Source organism: Lichenostomus cassidix, unplaced genomic scaffold (assembly GCF_008360975.1).
Source record: "Lichenostomus cassidix isolate B80296 unplaced genomic scaffold, HeHo_3.0 HiC_scaffold_33, whole genome shotgun sequence".
NCBI lineage: Eukaryota > Metazoa > Chordata > Aves > Passeriformes > Meliphagidae > Lichenostomus > Lichenostomus cassidix.
The window spans coordinates 3,076,641-3,094,760 of NW_028147632.1; the positions used below are offsets into that span (position 1 = coordinate 3,076,641).

The 18,120-nt window shown below is 38.2% G+C and overlaps 1 protein-coding gene across 2 annotated transcripts in view; it reads left to right on the forward strand.

Moving 5' to 3' along the window:
- VPS52 (VPS52 subunit of GARP complex) overlaps nt 1-18,120 on the forward strand; it is a 100,781-nt gene that overhangs the window by 14,525 nt on the left and 68,136 nt on the right. Inside the window, exons 7-13 of one of the 2 annotated variants that reach the window (XM_085047559.1) lie at nt 250-400; nt 3,905-4,005; nt 6,141-6,273; nt 7,393-7,448; nt 10,967-11,102; nt 14,555-14,710; nt 17,531-17,649. In XM_085047559.1, the coding sequence (XP_084903685.1) occupies nt 250-400; nt 3,905-4,005; nt 6,141-6,273; nt 7,393-7,448; nt 10,967-11,102; nt 14,555-14,710; nt 17,531-17,649 (852 nt within the window). The remainder of the gene's footprint in view (nt 1-249; nt 401-3,904; nt 4,006-6,140; nt 6,274-7,392; nt 7,449-10,966; nt 11,103-14,554; nt 14,711-17,530; nt 17,650-18,120) is intronic. The other variant, XM_085047558.1, reaches the window with a different exon arrangement.

Sequence of the window (18,120 nt, forward strand, 5' to 3'; positions counted from 1 at the left end):
TTTCGCTGATTTTCCCCATTTTTCCACAGATTTCTCCCATTTTTTCCCTTTCCTGTGTCATCCTGGAATTCCTGGAGCAGCTGCAAGACCTGACAGGAATTTGGAGCTCCAAAACCCTGGAAATTCCCATTTTTTGACATATTTTCTCCGTTTTTTGACATATTTTCGCCATTTTTTCACCGATTTTCACCATTTTTCACCGTTTTTTCCCATTTTTTCACAATTTTTTCCCATTTTTCCCTTTCCCAGTGTGATCCTGGAGTCCCCAGTGACCTCCCCAGAGTTCCTGGCTCAGCTGCAGGAGCTGAACGGGAAGATTGACTCCGTGAAGGAACAAGCTTTCCGAGACACCTTGGCTTGTGCTGACGTGCAGCACGTGCTCGACAGGCTCAGGATCAAGGTCAGTTTGAGCCCAAAAATCCCAAAAATTAGCCCCAAAAAATCCTGGGAGTTATCCCCCAAAATTCTGGGAATTATCCCCAAAAATCCTGGGAGTTATCCCCAAAAATTCTGGGAATTATCCCCAAAAAATTCTGGGAATTATTCCCAAAAATTCTGGGAATTATCTCCAAAAATTCCCCCAAATTCACTGGAATTATCCCCAAAAATTCCCAGAAATTTTCCTAAAAATGCTGTGAATTTCAGCCCTAAATTTCCAAAAATGACTCCAAAAAATTCCCAGGAATTATCCCCAAAAATCCCAGGGATTTCAGCCCAAAAATCCTGGGAATTATCCCTAAAAATCCTGGGAATTTTAGCCCCAAATTCCCCAAAATCCCAAGTTTTCAGCCCAAAAATTTGGTTAATTATTCCCAAAAAATCCGAGGAGTTATCCCTAAAAAATCCTGTGAGTTATCCCCAAAAATCCTAAAAATCCTGGGAATTTTAGACCAAAGTTACCAGGAATTATCCCTAAAAATCCTGGGAATTTTAGCCCCAAATTCCCCAAAATCCCAAGTTTTCAGCCCAAAAATCTGGAGAGTTATTCCCAAAAAATTCCCAAAAATTATCCCCAAAATCATGGGAATTTCAACCCAAAAAGCCCAGGAATTTCAGCCCAAAAATCCCAAAAAACTTGGAAATTTCAGACGAAAGTTACCAGGAATTATCCCCAAAAATTCCAAAGAAATTATCCTGAAAATGCTATGAATTTCAGCCCAAAATTTCCAAAAATCACTCAAAAAAATCCCAGGAATTATCCCCAAAAATGCCAGGGATTTCAGCCCAAAAATCCTGGGAATTATCCCTAAAAATCCTGGGAATTTCTGCCCAAAAATCCCGGGAATTATCCCTAAAAATCCGGGGATTTTCAGCCAAAAACTCCCAAAAATCCCAGCAATTTCAGCCCAAAAATCCTGGGAATTTCAGCCCAAAAATCCCAAGTTTTCAGCCCAAAAATCCTGGGAAATTATCCCAGAAATTCCCAAAAGAAATCCCAAAGGAAAGGGAGAACTGGGAGCACTGGGAGGGAACTGGGAGTGCAGCTTGTGCTGGACAGGCTTGGGATCAAGGTGATTTAAATCCCAAAAATCCCCAAAATTAGCCCAAAAAATCCCAAAAATTATCCCCAAAAATTCACAAAAATTAGCCCAAAAAATCCCAAAAATTATCCCCAAAAATTCACAAAAATTAGCCCAAAAAATCCTGGGAATTATCCCCCAAAATTCTGGGAATTATCCCCAAAAAATCCTGGGAGTTATCCCCAAAAATTCTGGGAATTATCTCCAAAAATTCCCAAAAATGAGCCCCAAAAACCACCAAAAATTATCTCAAAAAATCCTGGAAATTTCAGCCCAAAAATCGCCAAAATTATCCCCAAAAATCACAAGAATTTCAGCCCAAAAAATCCCAAAAATTGTCCCCCCAAAATCACAGGAATTTCAGACCAAGATTCCCCAAAATTATCCCCATAAATACAAGGAATTTCAGCCCAAAAATCCCAGAAATTATTCCTAAAGATCCTGGAATTTTCAGCCCAAAAATCCCAGAAATTATCCCAAAAAACCCGGAAATTATTCCCCGAAATCCCAGGAATTTCAGCCCAAAAATCCCCAAAAAACTGGGAATTTCAGACCAAAGTTACCAGGAATTTCCCCAAAAAATCTTGGAAATTATCCCCCAAAATCCAGGGAATTTCAGCTCTGAAACCCCAGAAATTAATCCCAAAATTCCCAGAAATTATCCCCAAAAATTCCCAGGAATTAGCCCCAAAAATCCCAGGAATTTCAGCCAAAAAAACCCAAAAATGATACCCAAAATCCCAGGAATTTCAGCCAAAAAATCCCAAGATTTTGAGACTAAACTTCCCAAGAATTATCCCCAAAAAATCCCGGGAATTATTCCTAAAAATCTTGGGATTTTCAGCCAAAAATACCAAAAAAATCCTGGGAATTGTCCCAAAAATCCTGGGAATTATCCCCAAAAATTCACAAAAAATTATTCCTAAAAATCCTGGGATTTTCAGCCAAAAATTCCCAAAAATCGCAGCAGTTTCAGCCCAAAAATCCTGGGAGTTTCAGTCCCGAAATCCCAAAAATTGTCCCCCAAATTCCCAAAAATGATCCCAAAAAAATCCCAGGAATTTTAGCCCCAAAGTTTCCCCAGAATTATCCCCAAAAACCCCCAAAAGTTACCCCAAAAAATCCCAGGAATTTCAGCCCAAAAATTATCCCCAAAAATTCCCAGAAATTGTCCCCAAAAATTCCCAGAAATTGTCCCCAAAAATTCCCAGAAATTAGCCCCAAAAATCCCAGGAATTTCAGCCCAAAACCCACAGAAATGATGCCAAAAAAATCCCAAGAATTTCAGACTGGGAGGGACTGGGATGAACTGGGATCTTCCAAATTTCCCAAAATTCTCCCTAAATTCCTCATTTTTTCCCAAATTTGTTGCCAAAATTTGGGAATTTGAGGCTCTGGGATTGAACTGGGATGGAACTGGGATGGACTGGGATGAACTGGGATCTCCCAAATTCCTCCAAATTCATCCAAAATTCCTCATTTTTTCCTAAATTCATCCCCAAAATCCCGGAATTTGAGGCTCTGGGATGAACTGGGATGGACTGGGATTGAACTGGGAATGGAACTGGGAGGGACTGGGATGGACTGGGATCTTCCAAATCTCCCAAAATTCCTCATTTTTTCCCAGATTTGTTGCCAAAATTTGGGAATTTGAGGCTCTGGGATGAACTGGGATGGACTGGGAGGGAACTGGGATGAAATGGGATCTCCCAAATTTCCCCAAATTTGCCCCAAATTCCTAATTTTTTCCCCAAATCCATCTCCAAAATCTGGGAATTTGAGGCTCTGGGATGAACTGGGATGGACTGGGATGAACTGGGATGAACTGGGATCTCCCAAATTCCCCAAAATTCCTCATTTTTTTCCCAAATTTGTTGCCAAAATTTGGGAATTTGAGGCTCTGGAAGGAACTGGGATAAACTGGGATGGACTGGGATGGACTGGGATTGAACTGGGATGAACTGGGATGGACTGGGATGGACTGGAATCTCCCAAATCTCCCAAAATTCCTCATTTTTTCCCAAATTTGTTGCCAAAATTTGGGAATTTGAGGCTCTGGGATGAACTGGGATGGACTGGGAGAGACTGGGATCTCCCAAATTCCCCCAAATTCCTAATTTTTTTCCAAAATCTGGGAATTTGAGGCCCTGGAGGGAACTGGGAGCAACTGGGATGGACTGAGATGAACTGGGATGGACTGGGATGGACTGGGATCTTCCAAATCTCCCAAAATTCCTCATTTTTTCCCAAATTTGTTGCCAAAATTTGGGAATTTGAGGCTCTGGGATGGACTGGGATGGACTGGGAGAGACTGGGAGGGACTGGGAGGGACTGGGATCCCCAAAATTCCCCAAAAATCCCAATTTTTCCCATTTTTTCCCCAGGCTGTGACCAAAATCCGGGAATTCATCCTGCAGAAGATTTACTCTTTCCGGAAGCCAATGACCAATTACCAAATCCCTCAGAACTCCCTGCTGAAGTACAAGTGAGAAAATTCCCAAAATTCGGGAATTTCGGGAGCTGCAAAACCCCAAAATTCCTTGGAATCCCAAAAATCCCCCGAAAATTCCCCAAAAATTAAAAAAAAATTTCCAATAATTCTTAATTTTCTGCCAATTCCTGCTGGCAAATTCCAAATCCCACGGAATTGTTTTCTCAAATAAAAGTAAAAAATCCCCAAAATTGGGAATTTTGGGATCAGGAAAATCCCAAAAACCATGAAATTTCAAAAAAAATCCTGGAAAATTTTAGAAAATTCATGGAAAATTCCCCAAAATTCACCAAAATTCCAGGTTTTTCTACTAATTCCTGCTGATGAATTACCAAATCCCTCAGAATTCTCTGCTGATATACAAGTGAGAAAATTCCCAAAATTCGGGAATTTCGGGAGCTGGAAAATCCCAAAAATTCTGGAATTCAAAAAAAATCCCAAAATTCCCAGAAATTCCCAGAAAATTCGCAAAAATTCCCAATTTTCTGCCAATTCCTGCTGGCAAATTCCAAATCCTACAGGATTTTCTTCTCAAATAAAAGTAAAAAATCCCCAAAATGGGGAATTTTGGGATCAGGAAAATCCCTGATTTCAGAAAATTCCAGAAAAAAATTCCAGAAAATTCCCCAAAAATCCCAAATTTCCTAAAATTCCTTTTTTTTTCTACTAATTCGTGCTGATAAATTCCAAATCCCACAGAATTCCTTTGTCAATTACAAGTAAAAAAACCCAAAAAATTGGGAATTTCGGGTTCGAGAACATTCCAAAAACTGTGAAATTTCCCAAAAATTCCTGGAAAATTCCAGAAAATTCACGGAAAATTCCCCAAAAATCCCCAAATTCCAGGTTTTTCTGCCAGAATTCCCTCCTCAAATACAAATAAAAACCGAAAAAATTGTGAATTTTGCGCTTGGGAAAATCACAAAAACCCCAAAAATGGCCCAAAAATCATGAAAAAATTCCCCAAAATTCCCCAAATTCCAGAAAATTCTCAGAAATCTCAAAATTCCATGTTTTTCTGCCAGAATTCCCATTACAAATACAAGCAGAAAACCGCAAAAAATGGGAATTTCAGGATCAGGAAAATCAAAAAACCCCCAAAATTCACCCAAAAATCACTCAAAAATCACCCAAAAATTGGCAAAAAATTCCCAAAATTTCCCAAAAAATTCCCCAAATTGCCAAAATCCCCAAATGTCCCAAAATTCCAGGTTTTTCTACCAGAATTCCCTCCTCAAATACAAATAAGAAACGAAAAAATTGTGAATTTTGCGCTTGGGAAAATCACAAAAACCCCAAAAATGGCCCAAAAATCATGAAAAAATTCCCCAAATTCCAGAAAATTCTCAGAAATCTCAAAATTCCATGTTTTTCTGCCAGAATTCCCATTACAAATACAAGCAAAAAACCACAAAAAATGGGAATTTCAGGATCAGGAAAATCAAAAAAACCCCAAAATTCGCCCAAAAATCACTCAAAAATCACCCAAAAATTGGCAAAAAATTCCCAAAATTTCCCAAAAAATTCCCCAAATCCCCAAAATCCCCAAATGTCCCAAAATTCCAGGTGTTTCTACCAGAATTCCCTCCTCAAATACAAATAAGAAACGAAAAAATTGCGAATTTTGCGCTTGGGAAAATCACAAAAATGCCAAAAAACCCTCAAAAATCACCCAAAAATCGCCTAAAAATCGCCAAAAAATCCCCAAAAAATCAGGGAAATTCCAGAAAATCCCAGAAATTCCAGGAAATCCCCAAATTTGCAGGTTTTTCTACCAATTCCTGCTGTGGATTTCCAAAACCCACAGAATTCCCTTCTTAAGTATGAATAAAAACCCCAAAATTTGGGAATTTCCTGCTTAGGAAAATCCCCAAAAACCCCAAAAATCACCTGAAAATTCTGGAAAAAATTCCAGAAAATCCCATTTCCCAAAATTCCAGGTTTTTCTACCAGAATTCCCTCTACAAATACAAATAAAAAACCAAAAAATACTGAATTTTGCGCTTGTGAAAATCCCAAAAACCCCAAAAATCACTCAAAAATCACCCAAAAATCACCCAAAAATCGCCAAAAAATTCCCAAAAATTCGGGAAAATTCCGGAAAACTCAGGAAAATCCCAAAATTCCAGGTTTTTCTACCAGTTCCTGCTGGGCAACGAGCGCAGTGTGGCTCAGGAGCTGCGAGATCAATACGTGGAGACGATGAGCAGAATTTACTTCTCCTACTTCAAATCCTACACCAGCCGCCTCATGAAGATCCAGGTGGGGTTTTGGGGATTTGGGGGATTTTTGGGAATTTTTGGGGAATTTTTTGGGGATTTTTTGGGGTTTTTTGGGGATTTTTTTGGGTTTTTTTGGGAATTTTTGGGGATTTTTTTTGATTTTTAGAGGGAATTTTTCTTGGAATCGATGAGGAAAATATATTTTTTCTTCTCCCCTCATTGCCTCATGAAGATCCAGGTGGGAATTCTGGGAATTTTGGGGATTTTTGGGAAATTTTTTTTATTTTTGGGGAATTTTTTGGGAATCTTTTTTTTGGATTTTTAGAGGGAATTTTTCTTGGCATCCATGAGAAAATCTGATTTTGCTTCTCCCTGGTTGCCTCATGAATGTCCAGGTGGGAATTCCGGGAATTTTGGGGATTTTTTGGAATTTTTTTGGGAATTTTTTTGGGATTTTTGGGGATTTTTGGGGTTTTTTGGAAATTTTTGGGGAATTTTTTGGGATTTTTTGGCAATTTTTTGGGAATTTTTTTTTTGGATTTTTGGAATTTTTGGGCAAATTTTTTTGGAATTTTGGATTGAATTTTTTGGGAATTTTTGGGATTTTTTTGGGATTTTTGGGAGTTTTTTGGAAATTTTTTGGGGAATTTTGGGATATTTTGGGAATTTTGGGAATATTTTAGGAATTATTTTGGAATTTTTTGGGGAATTTTTTGGGAATTTTTTGGGAATTTTTTGGGAATTTTTTGGGAATTTTTTGGGATTTTTTTGGAAATTTTTTGGGGAATTTTTGGGGAATTTTTGGGGAATTTTTTGGGGAATTTTTGGGGAATTTTTTGGGAATTTTTTGGGAATTTTTTTGGGGAATTTTTGGGGAATTTTTTGGGAATTTTTGGGGAAATTTTCAGGGATTTTTGGAGGAATTTTTTGGGGATTTTTGGGGAATTTTTTGGGGAATTTTTTGGGAATTTTTTGGAGAATTTTTTGGGGATTTTTGGGAATTTTTGGGGATTTTTTTGGGAATTTTTTGGGGATTTTTTGGGGAATTTTTGGGAATTTTTTGGGGAATTTTTTTGGGAATTTTTTTAATTTTTAAAAAATTGGATTTTTTGGGAATTCTAACCCATTTTTCCCGTTTTTCCCTGTTTTTTTCCGGCAGTACGAGGAGGTGGCAGAGAAAGATGACCTCATGGGCGTTGAGGACACAGCCAGGAAAGATATCCTTTTGTTGGCAATTTTGGGAATTTTCGGGAATTTTCTGGGCTGATTTTGGGCATTCTGGGGTTGGGAAATTTCTGGGAATTATTTGGGATTTTTAAGGAATTTTTTGGAATTTTTTGGGGAATTTTCTGGGAATTTTATGGGAATTTAAAAAAAATTTATGGGAATTTTCTGGGAATTTTTTTAAAATTTTCTGGGAATTTTGTGTGAATTTTCTGGGAATTTTCTGGGAATTTTCCAGGAATTTCAGGGCAATTGGGTCATTCCAGGGCTGGGAAATTTCTGGGAATTATTTGGGAATTATTTGGGAATTTTCTGGGAATTTTATTTTTCTGTGAATTTTCCAGGAATTTTTGGGAATTTTCTGGGCTGATTTTGGGCATTCCGGGGCTGGGAAATTTCTGGGAATTATTTGGGAATTTCTGGGAATTTTTAAAAATTTTCTGGGAATTTTTTTTGAATTTTCTGAGCATTTTATGGGAATTTTCTGGGAATTTTCTGGGAATTTTCCAGGAATTTTATGGGAATTTTTTGGAGTTTCAGGGCAATTGGGTCATTCCAGGGTTGGGAAATTTTTGGGAATTATTTGGGAATTTTTTGGGAATTTTCTGATATTTTTTTTTTAAATTTTCTGTGAATTTTCCAGGGATTTTTTTTTTAAAAAAATTTTTTTGGGGAATCTTAAAAAAATATTCTGGGAATTCCGGGGTGATTGGGGCATTCCAGGGCTGGGAATTCCTGGGAATTTTCTGGAAATTTTTTAGGAATTTTTGGGGAATTTTTGAGGAATTTTTTGGGAATTTTTGGAGAATTTTTCTTTTAATTTTCCAGGAATTTTGGGGGATTTTTTTGGGATTTTTTTTTTTAATTCTCTGGAAATTTTTTGGGGGAATTTTCCAAGAATTCTGGGCTGATTTGGGCCTTTCCAGGGCTGGGAATTTTTTGGGAATATTTTGGGAATTCCTTGACTTTCCCAGGATTCTTTTCCAAGGGAATTCCTCCTTGTTTTGGGAAATTTTTGGGAATTATTTTAGGAAATTTTCTGGAATTTTTTGGGGAATTTTCCAGGAATTCCAGGGTGATTTGGGCATTCCAGGGCTGGGAATTTTGGGGAATTTTTTGGGGAATTTTTTGGGAATTTTTTTGGGAATTTTTTGGGAATTTTTTTGGGAATTCCTTGACGTTCCCAGGGTTCATCTCCAAGGGCAATTTTTGAGCAATTTCTGGGATTTTTGTTTTCTGGGAATTTTCTGGGAGTCTTTTGGGAATTTTTCCAGGAATTCCTGGGTGATTTGGGCCATTCTGAGGTGTGGAATTTTTTGGGAATATTTTGGAAATTTTTTTTGGGAATTCCTTGACATTCCCAAGGTTCTTCTCCAAGGGGATTCCCTCTCGATTTGGGGAAATTTTGGGCATTTCTGGGCAAATTTTTGGAATTTTTGGGGGAATTTTTCTGGGAATTCTGGGGCAATTTTTGGCCATTATTTCTGGGAATTTTTTGGGAATTTTTGGGAATATTTTGGGAATTCCTTGACATTCCCAGGGTTCTTCTCCAAGCCCTCCCTGTGCAGCAAGAACACTGTGTTCACCTTGGGAGTTTATTGGGAATTTTTGGGGAATATTTTGGGGTTTTTTTGGGAATATTTTGGTTATTTTTTGGGAATATTTTGGGAATTTTCTGGGAATATTTTGCTTATTTTTTGGGAATATTTTTGGGAATTTTCTGGGAATATTTTGGGAATGTTTTGGGATATTTTCTGGGAATATTTTGTGAATTCCTTGACACTCCCAGGGTTCTTTTCCAAGCCCTCTCTCCGCAGTAAGAACACTGTGTTCACCCTGGAGGCTTTTGGTTATTTTTTGGTTATTTTTTGGGAATTTTTTGGGAATGTTTTGGGATATTTTCTGGGAATGTTTTGGGAATATTTTCTGGGAATATTTTGGGAATTCCTTGACATTCTCAGGGTTCTTTTTCAAGGGAATTCCTCCTTGACTTGGTGAAATTTTCGGGAATTTATTGTGAATTTTCTGGGAATTTTGGGGGTAATTTTCCAGGAATTTTCTGGGAATTTTCTGGGAATATTTTGGGAATGTTTTGGGGATATTTTCTGGGAATATTTTGGGAATTCCTTGACATTCCCAGGGTTCTTTTTCAAGCCCTCCCTGTGCAGTAAGAACACTGTGTTCACCCTGAGGGTTTATTGGGAATTTTTTGGGAATATTTTGGGAATATTTTGGTTATTTTCTGGGAATATTTTGGGAATTTTTCTGGGAATATTTTGGGAATTCCTTGACGTTCCCAGAGTTCTTTTTCAAGGCAATTCCCCTTTGACTTGGATAATTTTTGGGCAATTTCTGGGCAAATTTTTGGAATTTTTCTGGGAATTCTGGGGCAATTTTCGGGCATTATTTCTGGGAATTTTTGGGGAATATTTCAGGAATATTTTGGGAATTCCTTGACATTCCCAGGGTTTTTTCCAAGCCCTCCCTGCGCAGCAAGAACACTGTTCACCCTGGGGATTTATTGGGAATTTTTGGGAATATTTTGGTTATTTTCTGGGAATATTTTGGGAATGTTTTGGGATATTTTTTGGGAATGTTTTGGGAACTTTTTGGGAATATTTTGTGAATTCCTTGACGTTCCCAGGGTTCTTTTCCAAGCCCTCCCTGTGCAGCAAGAACACTGTGTTCAGCCTGGAGTTTTTGGTTATTTTTTGGTTATTTTTTGGGGATTTTTTGGGAATGTTTTGGGATATTTTCTGGGAATGTTTTGGGGATATTTTCTGGGAATATTTTGGGAATTCCTTGACATTCTCAGGGTTCTTTTCCAAGGGAATTCCTCCTTGACTTGGTGAAATTTTCGGGAATTTATTGTGAATTTTCTGGGAATTTTGGGGGGAATTTCCCAGGAATTCTGGGGCAGTTTTTGGGAATTATTTTTGGGATATTTTCTGGGAATATTTTGGGAATTTTTCTGGGAATACTTTGGGAATTCCTTGACGTTCCCAGGGTTCTTTTTCAAGGGAATTCCCCCTTGACTTGGGGAATTTTCGGGAATTTATTGTGAATTTTGTCGGGAATTTTCTGGGAATATTTTGGGAATACTTTGGGATATTTTTTGGGAACTTTTTGGGAATATTTTATGAATTCCTTGACGTTCCCAGGGTTCTTTTCCAAGCCCTCTCTCCGCAGCAAGAACACTGTGTTCACCCTGGGAGTTTTTGGTTATTTTTTGGGAATTTTTTGGGAATGTTTTGGGAATTTTCTGGGAATATTTTGGGAATGGTTTGGGATATTTTCAGGAATATTCTGGGAATTCCTTGACGTTCCCAGGGTTCTTTTCCAAGCCCTCTCTGTGCAGTAAGAACACTGTGTTCACCCTGGGAGTTTTTGGTTATTTTTTTGGAATATTTTGGGAATTTTCTGGGAATATTTTGGTTATTTTTTGGGAATGGTTTGGGAATGGTTTGGGATATTTTCTGGGAATATTTTGTGAATTCCTTGACGTTCCCAGGGTTCTTTTCCAAGCCCTCCCTGCGCAGCAAGAACACTGTGTTCACTCTGGGCAATCGAGGGAACATCATCAACCCAGCCGAGATCGAGGCGCCGATCTTAGTGCCTCATGCTGCCCAGAAGGGAGAGATCAGGGTAACTGGGGGGACTGGGAGGGACTGGGGTGAGCTGGGATGGACTGGGAGGCACTGGGAGGCACTGGGAGGGAACTGGGAGGGACTGGGATGGACTGGGAGGGACTGGGAGGGACCTGGGAGGGACTGGGATGGACTGGGAGGGACTGGGATGGACTGGGATGGACTGGGAGGGACTGGGAGGGACTGGGATGGACTGGGATGGACTGGGATGGACTGGGATGGACTGGGATGGACTGGGAGGGACTGGGAGGGACTGGGAGCAACGGGAGAGTGGAGAAATTTGGGATACTGGGAGTACTGGGAGTGAATGGGAGCATTGGGAGTGCTGGAAATGAAAGGGTTAAGAGAGAGATGGAGGGACAGGGATGGACTGGGAGGGACTGGGAGGGACTGGGAGGGACTGGAGAGCAGATAAACTGGGAGCACTGGGAGCACTGGGAGTGTTAGGAGTGCTGGAAATGAAAGGGTTAAGGGAGAGATGGGGGATAATGGGGATACTGGGAGCAACTGGGATGAACTGGGATGGACTGGGAGGGACTGGGGTGAGCTGGGATGGACTGGGATGGACAGGAGAGCAGATAAACTGGGAATACTGGGAGCACTGGGTACACTGGGAGTGCTGGAAATGGAAGGGTTAAGAAAGAGATGGAGGGACTGGGATGGACTGGGATAAACTGGGAGGGACTGGGAGGGACTGGGATGGATTGAGGGAATTGGGGGAATTGAGGGAGTGGAGAAACTGGGAATACTGGGAGCACTGGGAGCACTGGAAATGAAAGGGTTAAGAGAGAGATGGAGGCACTGGGAGCAACTGGGATGAACTGGGAATGGACTGGGGCAATGGGAGAGTGAGAAACTGGGAATACTGGGAGCACTGGGAGCTCAAAGCTGCAATTCTGGTGCCTCGTGCTGCCCAGAAGGGAGAGATCAGGGTAACTGGGATGGACTGGGAGGGACTGGGAGACTCAAAAGGGATAGGGAAAAGCAGGAGAGTAGAGAAATTTGGGAAACTGGGAGCACTGGGATAGACTGGGAGGGACTGGGAACAGTGTGGGACTGGAGAAACTGGGGATACTGGGAGCACTGGGAGTGTTGGGAGCACTGGAAACATTGGGAACGAAAGGGTTAAGGGAGAGATGGACTGGGAGGGACTGGGAAGACCAGGGGAGTGGAGAAATTCGGGATACTGGGAGCACTGGGAGCACTGGGAGCACTGGAAATGATAGGGTTAAGAGAGAGATGGAGGGACTGGGATGGACTGGGATAAACTGGGATGGACTGGGGTGAACTGGGAGGGACTGGGATGAACTGGGATGGACTGGAGAGCAGATAAACTGGGAATACTGGGAGAGACTGGGAACACTGGGAGTGCTGGAAACAAAGGAATTAAAGGAGAGATGGAAGAACTGGGATGGACTGGGAGGAACTGGGATGGACTGGGATGGACTGGGATTGAACTGGGATGGACTGGGATGGACTGGGATTGAACTGGGATGGACTGGGAGGGACTGGGATGGACTGGGAGGAACTGGGAATGGATTGGAGTAAACTGGGAGGTAACTGGGATGGAACTGGGAGGGAACTGGAAGACTCAGGAGGGATTGGAGGAACTGGGAAAGTGGAGAAACTGGGAATACTGGGAGCACTGGGAGCACTGGGAAGGATTTCCCCATTTCCAGGAAAAATACAGAAAAAAAAAGATAAAAAAATGACCAAAAAAAAGGGAAAAAACACAGAAAAAAAATCAGGGAATTCTTCGCCATTTTTTCTGTTTTATTCTTGATTTTTTTCCTTCCTTTTTCCATGAAAAACACACCAAAAAAATTCCAAAAAATCAAGAACCAATGGGGGAAAAAAATGACAAAAAATGTTAAAAATCCCCAATTTTTTCCCTGTTTTTTCCCAATTTTTTCCCCATTTTTTCCCTGATTTTTTCCCAATTTTTTCCTGAGGATTTTTCCCGATTTTCCCTGTTTTTTCCCTATTTTTCAGTACCCCTTTGAGTCTCTGTTCCGCAGCCAGCACTGCTCCCTGCTGCACTGGGAGCAAAAAAATGAGGAAAAATGGGGAAAAAACATGAAAAAACAATCAAAAATCCTTTTTTTCCCCTGTGCTTTTTTCCCATATTTTTCTCTTTTTTTTTCATGAAAAACATGGAAAAATGGTAAAAAATGATGAAAAAAAAATCAGGAAAAAAGCAGAAAAATCCTTAAAAATTCTGGATTTTTTCCTCAGCTTTTCCCCCCATATTTTCCCCTTTATTTTCCAAGAAAAACACAGAAAAATAAGATAAAAAATGCCTATAAAAGTGGGAAAAATTGGGAAAAAACTCATAAAAACCACCAAAACGTCCTCATTTTTTTCCCCATTTTTTCTCATTTTTTCCCCGATTTTTTCCCTGTTTTTCCCTGATTTTTTCCCAATATTTTCCTGAGGATTTTTCCCGATTTTCCCTGTTTTTTCCCTATTTTTCAGTACCCCTTTGAGTCTCTGTTCCGCAGCCAAGAAATGAGAGAAAATGGGGAAAATTCCAGAAAAAACAATGAAAAATTCTCATTTTTTTCATTTATTCTTTTCCCTTTCTTTTCTCATATTTTCCTTTTCCTTTCCCATGAAAAACGTAGAAAAAAATCATTAAAAATGTCCAAAAAATCAAGAAAAAATGGAGAAAAAAAATCACAAAAAATGCTAAAAATCCCTGATTTTCCCCCATTTTTTTCTTGATTTTTGCTCCTTTTTTCTCCTTTTTCTTTACTTTTTTCCCCCATATTTTTCCCTTCTTTTTCCATAAAAATCACGAGAAAAATGGTAAAAAATGACCAAAACATCAAGAAAAAATCAGGAAAAAAAGCCCAAAAAACCTTAAAAATCTCTGATTTTTTCCCAATATTTTCCCATTTTTTCCTGATTTTTTCCCAATATTTTTCCTGAGGATTTTTCCCGATTTTCCCTGTTTTTTCCCTATTTTCAGTACCCCTTTGAGTCTCTGTTCCGCAGCCAAGAAATGAGAGAAAATGGGGAAAATTCAGAAAACAATGAAAAATTCTCATTTTTTGCATTTATTCTTTTCCTTTCTTTTCTCATATTTTCCTTTTCTTTCCATGAAAATGAAAAATCATTAAAAATAAAATCAAGAAAAATGAGAAAAATTCCAAAAATGCTAAAATCCCTGATTTTTCCCCATTTTTTTCGTATTTTTTCTCATTTTTTCTCCTTTTTCTTTACTTTTTTCCCCTATTTTTTTCTTCTTTTTCCATAAAAATCACGGGAAAAATGGTAAAAAATGACCAAAAATCAAGAAAAAATCAGGAAAAAAAAGCCTAAAAAACCTTGAAAATCTCTGATTTTTTCCCCGTTTTTTCTCATTTTTCCCCCATTTTTTCCCTGATTTTTTCCCAATATTTTCCCGAGGATTTTTCCCAATTTTCCCTGTTTTTTCCCTATTTTCAGTACCCCTTTGAGTCTCTGTTCCGCAGCCAGCACTATGCCCTGCTGGACACCAGCTGCAGGGAATTCTCCTTCCTGGCTGAATTCTTCCTGGTGTCAGGAGCTGCAGCTCAGGAATTGTTCAATTCTGTGATGGGAAAAACACTCAGCATGTTCCAGGTGAGTTCACAGGAATTTGGGAATTTTTTGGGAATTTTTTGGGAATTTTTTAGGATTTTTTTTGGATTTTTTTGGGATTTTTTTGTTTTGGATTTTTAATTATTTTTAGTGATTTTTGTTTTGTTTTGAATTTTGAAAGGATTTCTTTTATTTCTGGGATTTACTTTTAATTTTGAGAGGATTTTCTGGGATTTTGGGGTTTTTAGGGATTTTTGGGATTTATTAGGGATTTTTAGGGATTTTTTTGGGATTTATTTGGGATTTATTTGGGATTTTTGGGGAGCTGCAGTTCAGGAATTGTTCAATTCTGTGATGGGAAAGACTCTCAGCATGTTCCAGGTGAGATCCTGAAATTTTGGGAATTTTTTGGGAATTTTTTGGGATTTTTTTTGGGAATTTTTTTGGATTTTTTTGGGGAATTTTTAAGGATTTTTAATTGATTTTTAAGGGATTTATTGCAGTTTATTTTGAATTTTAAAATCGTTTTCATGCATTTTTGGGATTTGTTTTTAATTTTAGGGGATTTTTGGGGATTTTTATGTTTTTGGGATTTTTGGGATTTATTAGGGATTTTTAGGGATTTTTTTGGGATTTCTTTGGGATTTCTTTGGGATTTTTCGGGAGCTGCAGCCCAGGAATTGTTCAATTCTGTGATGGGAAAAACCTTCAGCATGTTCCAGGTGAGATCCTGAAATTTGGGAATTTTTGGGAATTTTTGGGGAATTTTTTTGGGATTTTTGGGGATTTTTTAGCATTTATTTTGAATTTTTAAGCAATTTTTATTATTTTTGGGGAATTTATTGTGGTTTATTTTGAATTTTAAAATTTTTATTTTTGTGTCTTTGGGATTGATTTTTAATTTTGAAAGTATTTTTTTTATTTTTGGGATTTTTAGGCAGTTTTTGAATTTTTGGGATTTTTAGGGATTTTTTTGGGATTTATTTGGGATTTATTTGGGTTTTTTGGGGAGCTGCAGTTCAGGAATTGTTCAATTCTGTGATGGGAAAGACTCTCAGCATGTTCCAGGTGAGCTCCTGAAATTTTGGGGGTTTTTTGGGAATTTTTGGGATTTTTGAGGTGATTTTTTTGGAATTTTTTGGGGGTTTTTTTGGGATTTTTAGGCATTTATTTTGAATTTTTGGAGGAATTTTTTTTTATTGTTAAGGGATTTATTGTGGTTTATTTTGAATTTTAAAATTATTTTGTTGCATTTTTGGGATTTATTTTTAATTTTGAAAGTATTTTTTTTATTTTTGGGATTTTTAGGCAGTTTTTGAATTTTTGGGATTTTTAGGGATTTTTTTGGGATTTTTGGGGAGTTGTAGCCCAGGAATTATTTAATTCTGTGATGGGAAAGACTCTCAGCATGTTCCAGGTGAGATCCCAAAATTTTGGGGGTTTTGGGGAATTTTTGGGGATTTTTTTGGGGATTTTTTTATTTTTGGGGATTTTTTTAGCATTTATTTTGAATTTTTAAGGAATTTTTTTTTATTTTTAGGGGATAGATTGTGGTTTATTTTGAATTTTTAAAGGATTTTCTGGGATTTTGGGAGTTTGCTTTGATTTTTGAGGGGATTTTTTTTGAATTTTTGGGATTTATTTGGGATTTTTGGGAATTTTTAGGCATTTATTTTGAATTTTTAGGGGATTTTTGGGGATTTTTTTTTTAATTTTTCAGGATTTTTTGAGTTTATTTTGGATTTTTTTTGTTTCCTTAGGATTTTTTTTGGATTTTGGATCATTTTCTTGGATTTTGGATAATTTTCCTTGGGTTTTGGGTTGATTTCCTTATGAGCTTTTGTTTTCTTTAGGATTTTTTGAGTTTCCTTGGGATTTTTTTTTGGTTTTTCTTGCATTTTGGGTCAATTTCCTTAGGATTTTTTTGTTTTCTTCGGAATTTTTTGGTTTTCCTTAGATTTCAGGTCAATTTCCTTGAGTTTTGGGTGAATTTCCTTAGGATTTTTTGGGTTTCTTTGGGATTTTTTCACCGTTTTTCGCTCATTTTTCACCATTTTTCACTCATTTTTCACCATTTTTTGCTCTTTTTTCACTCTTTTTTCACACTTTTTTTGCTCTTTTTTCCCTATTTCTCCCTCCCCCTGCCCATTTTGGATCCCAAATTTCCCTGGAACGTTCCAGAAGCACGTGGAGAGCTACCTGGAATTTTTTTGGGATTTCAGGTCAATTTCCTTGGGTTTTGGGTGAATTTCCTTACGATTTTTTTTGGTTTCTTTGGGATTTTTTCACCGTTTTTCGCTCAATTTTCACCATTTTTTCACTCTTTTTTCACTCTTTTTTCACTCTTTTTTCACTCTTTTTTCCTTATTTCTCCCTCCCCCTGCCCATTTTGGATCCCAAATTTCCCTGGAACGTTCCAGAAGCACGTGGAGAGCTACCTGGAATTTTTTTGGGATTTCAAGGGGATTTCTTGGGATTTCTTTATTTTCTTTGGGTTTTAGGTCGATTTCCTTAGCTTTTGGGTGAATTTCCTTAGGATTTCCTGAGTTTATTTTGGATTTTTTGCTTTTCTTCAGAATTTTTTGGTTTTCTTTGGGATTTCAGGTCAATTTCCTTGGGTTTTGGGTGAATTTCCTTAGGATTTTTTTGTTTTCTTCAGAATTTTTTGGTTTTCCTTGGGATTTAGGTAAATTTTCCTTGAGTTTTGGGTGAATTTCCTTACGATTTTTGGTGTTTTTTGGGATTTTTTCACCATTTTTCGCTCATTTTTCCCCATTTTTTCACCATTTTCTCCTTTTCTTTGGGGATTTCTCTCTTCCTCTCACCATCCCTGATTCCCAAATTTTCCCTGGAACGTTCCAGAAGCACATGGAGAGCTACATCTCAGACTGTTACGATGCCATCGCCGTGTTCCTGTGCATCCACCTGGTGCTGCGCTTCAGGAGCATCATGGCCAAGAGGAGTGTGCCTGCTGTGGACAGGTGGGGAAAAACAAAATTATAATGGGAATTTCCCCAAAAAAATTTAAAAAAAATTCCCAAAAAAATCCCCCAAAAAATCGCCAAAAAAAATCCCCCAAAAAATCCCCCAAAAACCCAAAGAAATCCCCCCCAAAAATCCCCAAAAATAAAAAAATCCCAAAAAAATCCCCAAAAAATCTCAAACTCCAAGGAATTCTGAAAATCCCCCAAAAAATCGCAAAAAATCGCCAAAAATTCCTCAAAAAATCCCACCAAAATAAAAAAATCCCAAAAATCCCCCCAAAAAAAAAAAATCCCAAAAATCCCCAAAATCCCCCAAAATCCCCCAAAATCCCAAATTCCAGGGAATTCCTGAAAATCCCCCCAAAATCCCAAAATCAAAAAATTCCCAAATTCCAGGGAATTCCCAAAAAATCCGCCTGGAAAAACCCAAAATTCCAACGGGAATCCCCCAAAAAAATTCCCCAAAAA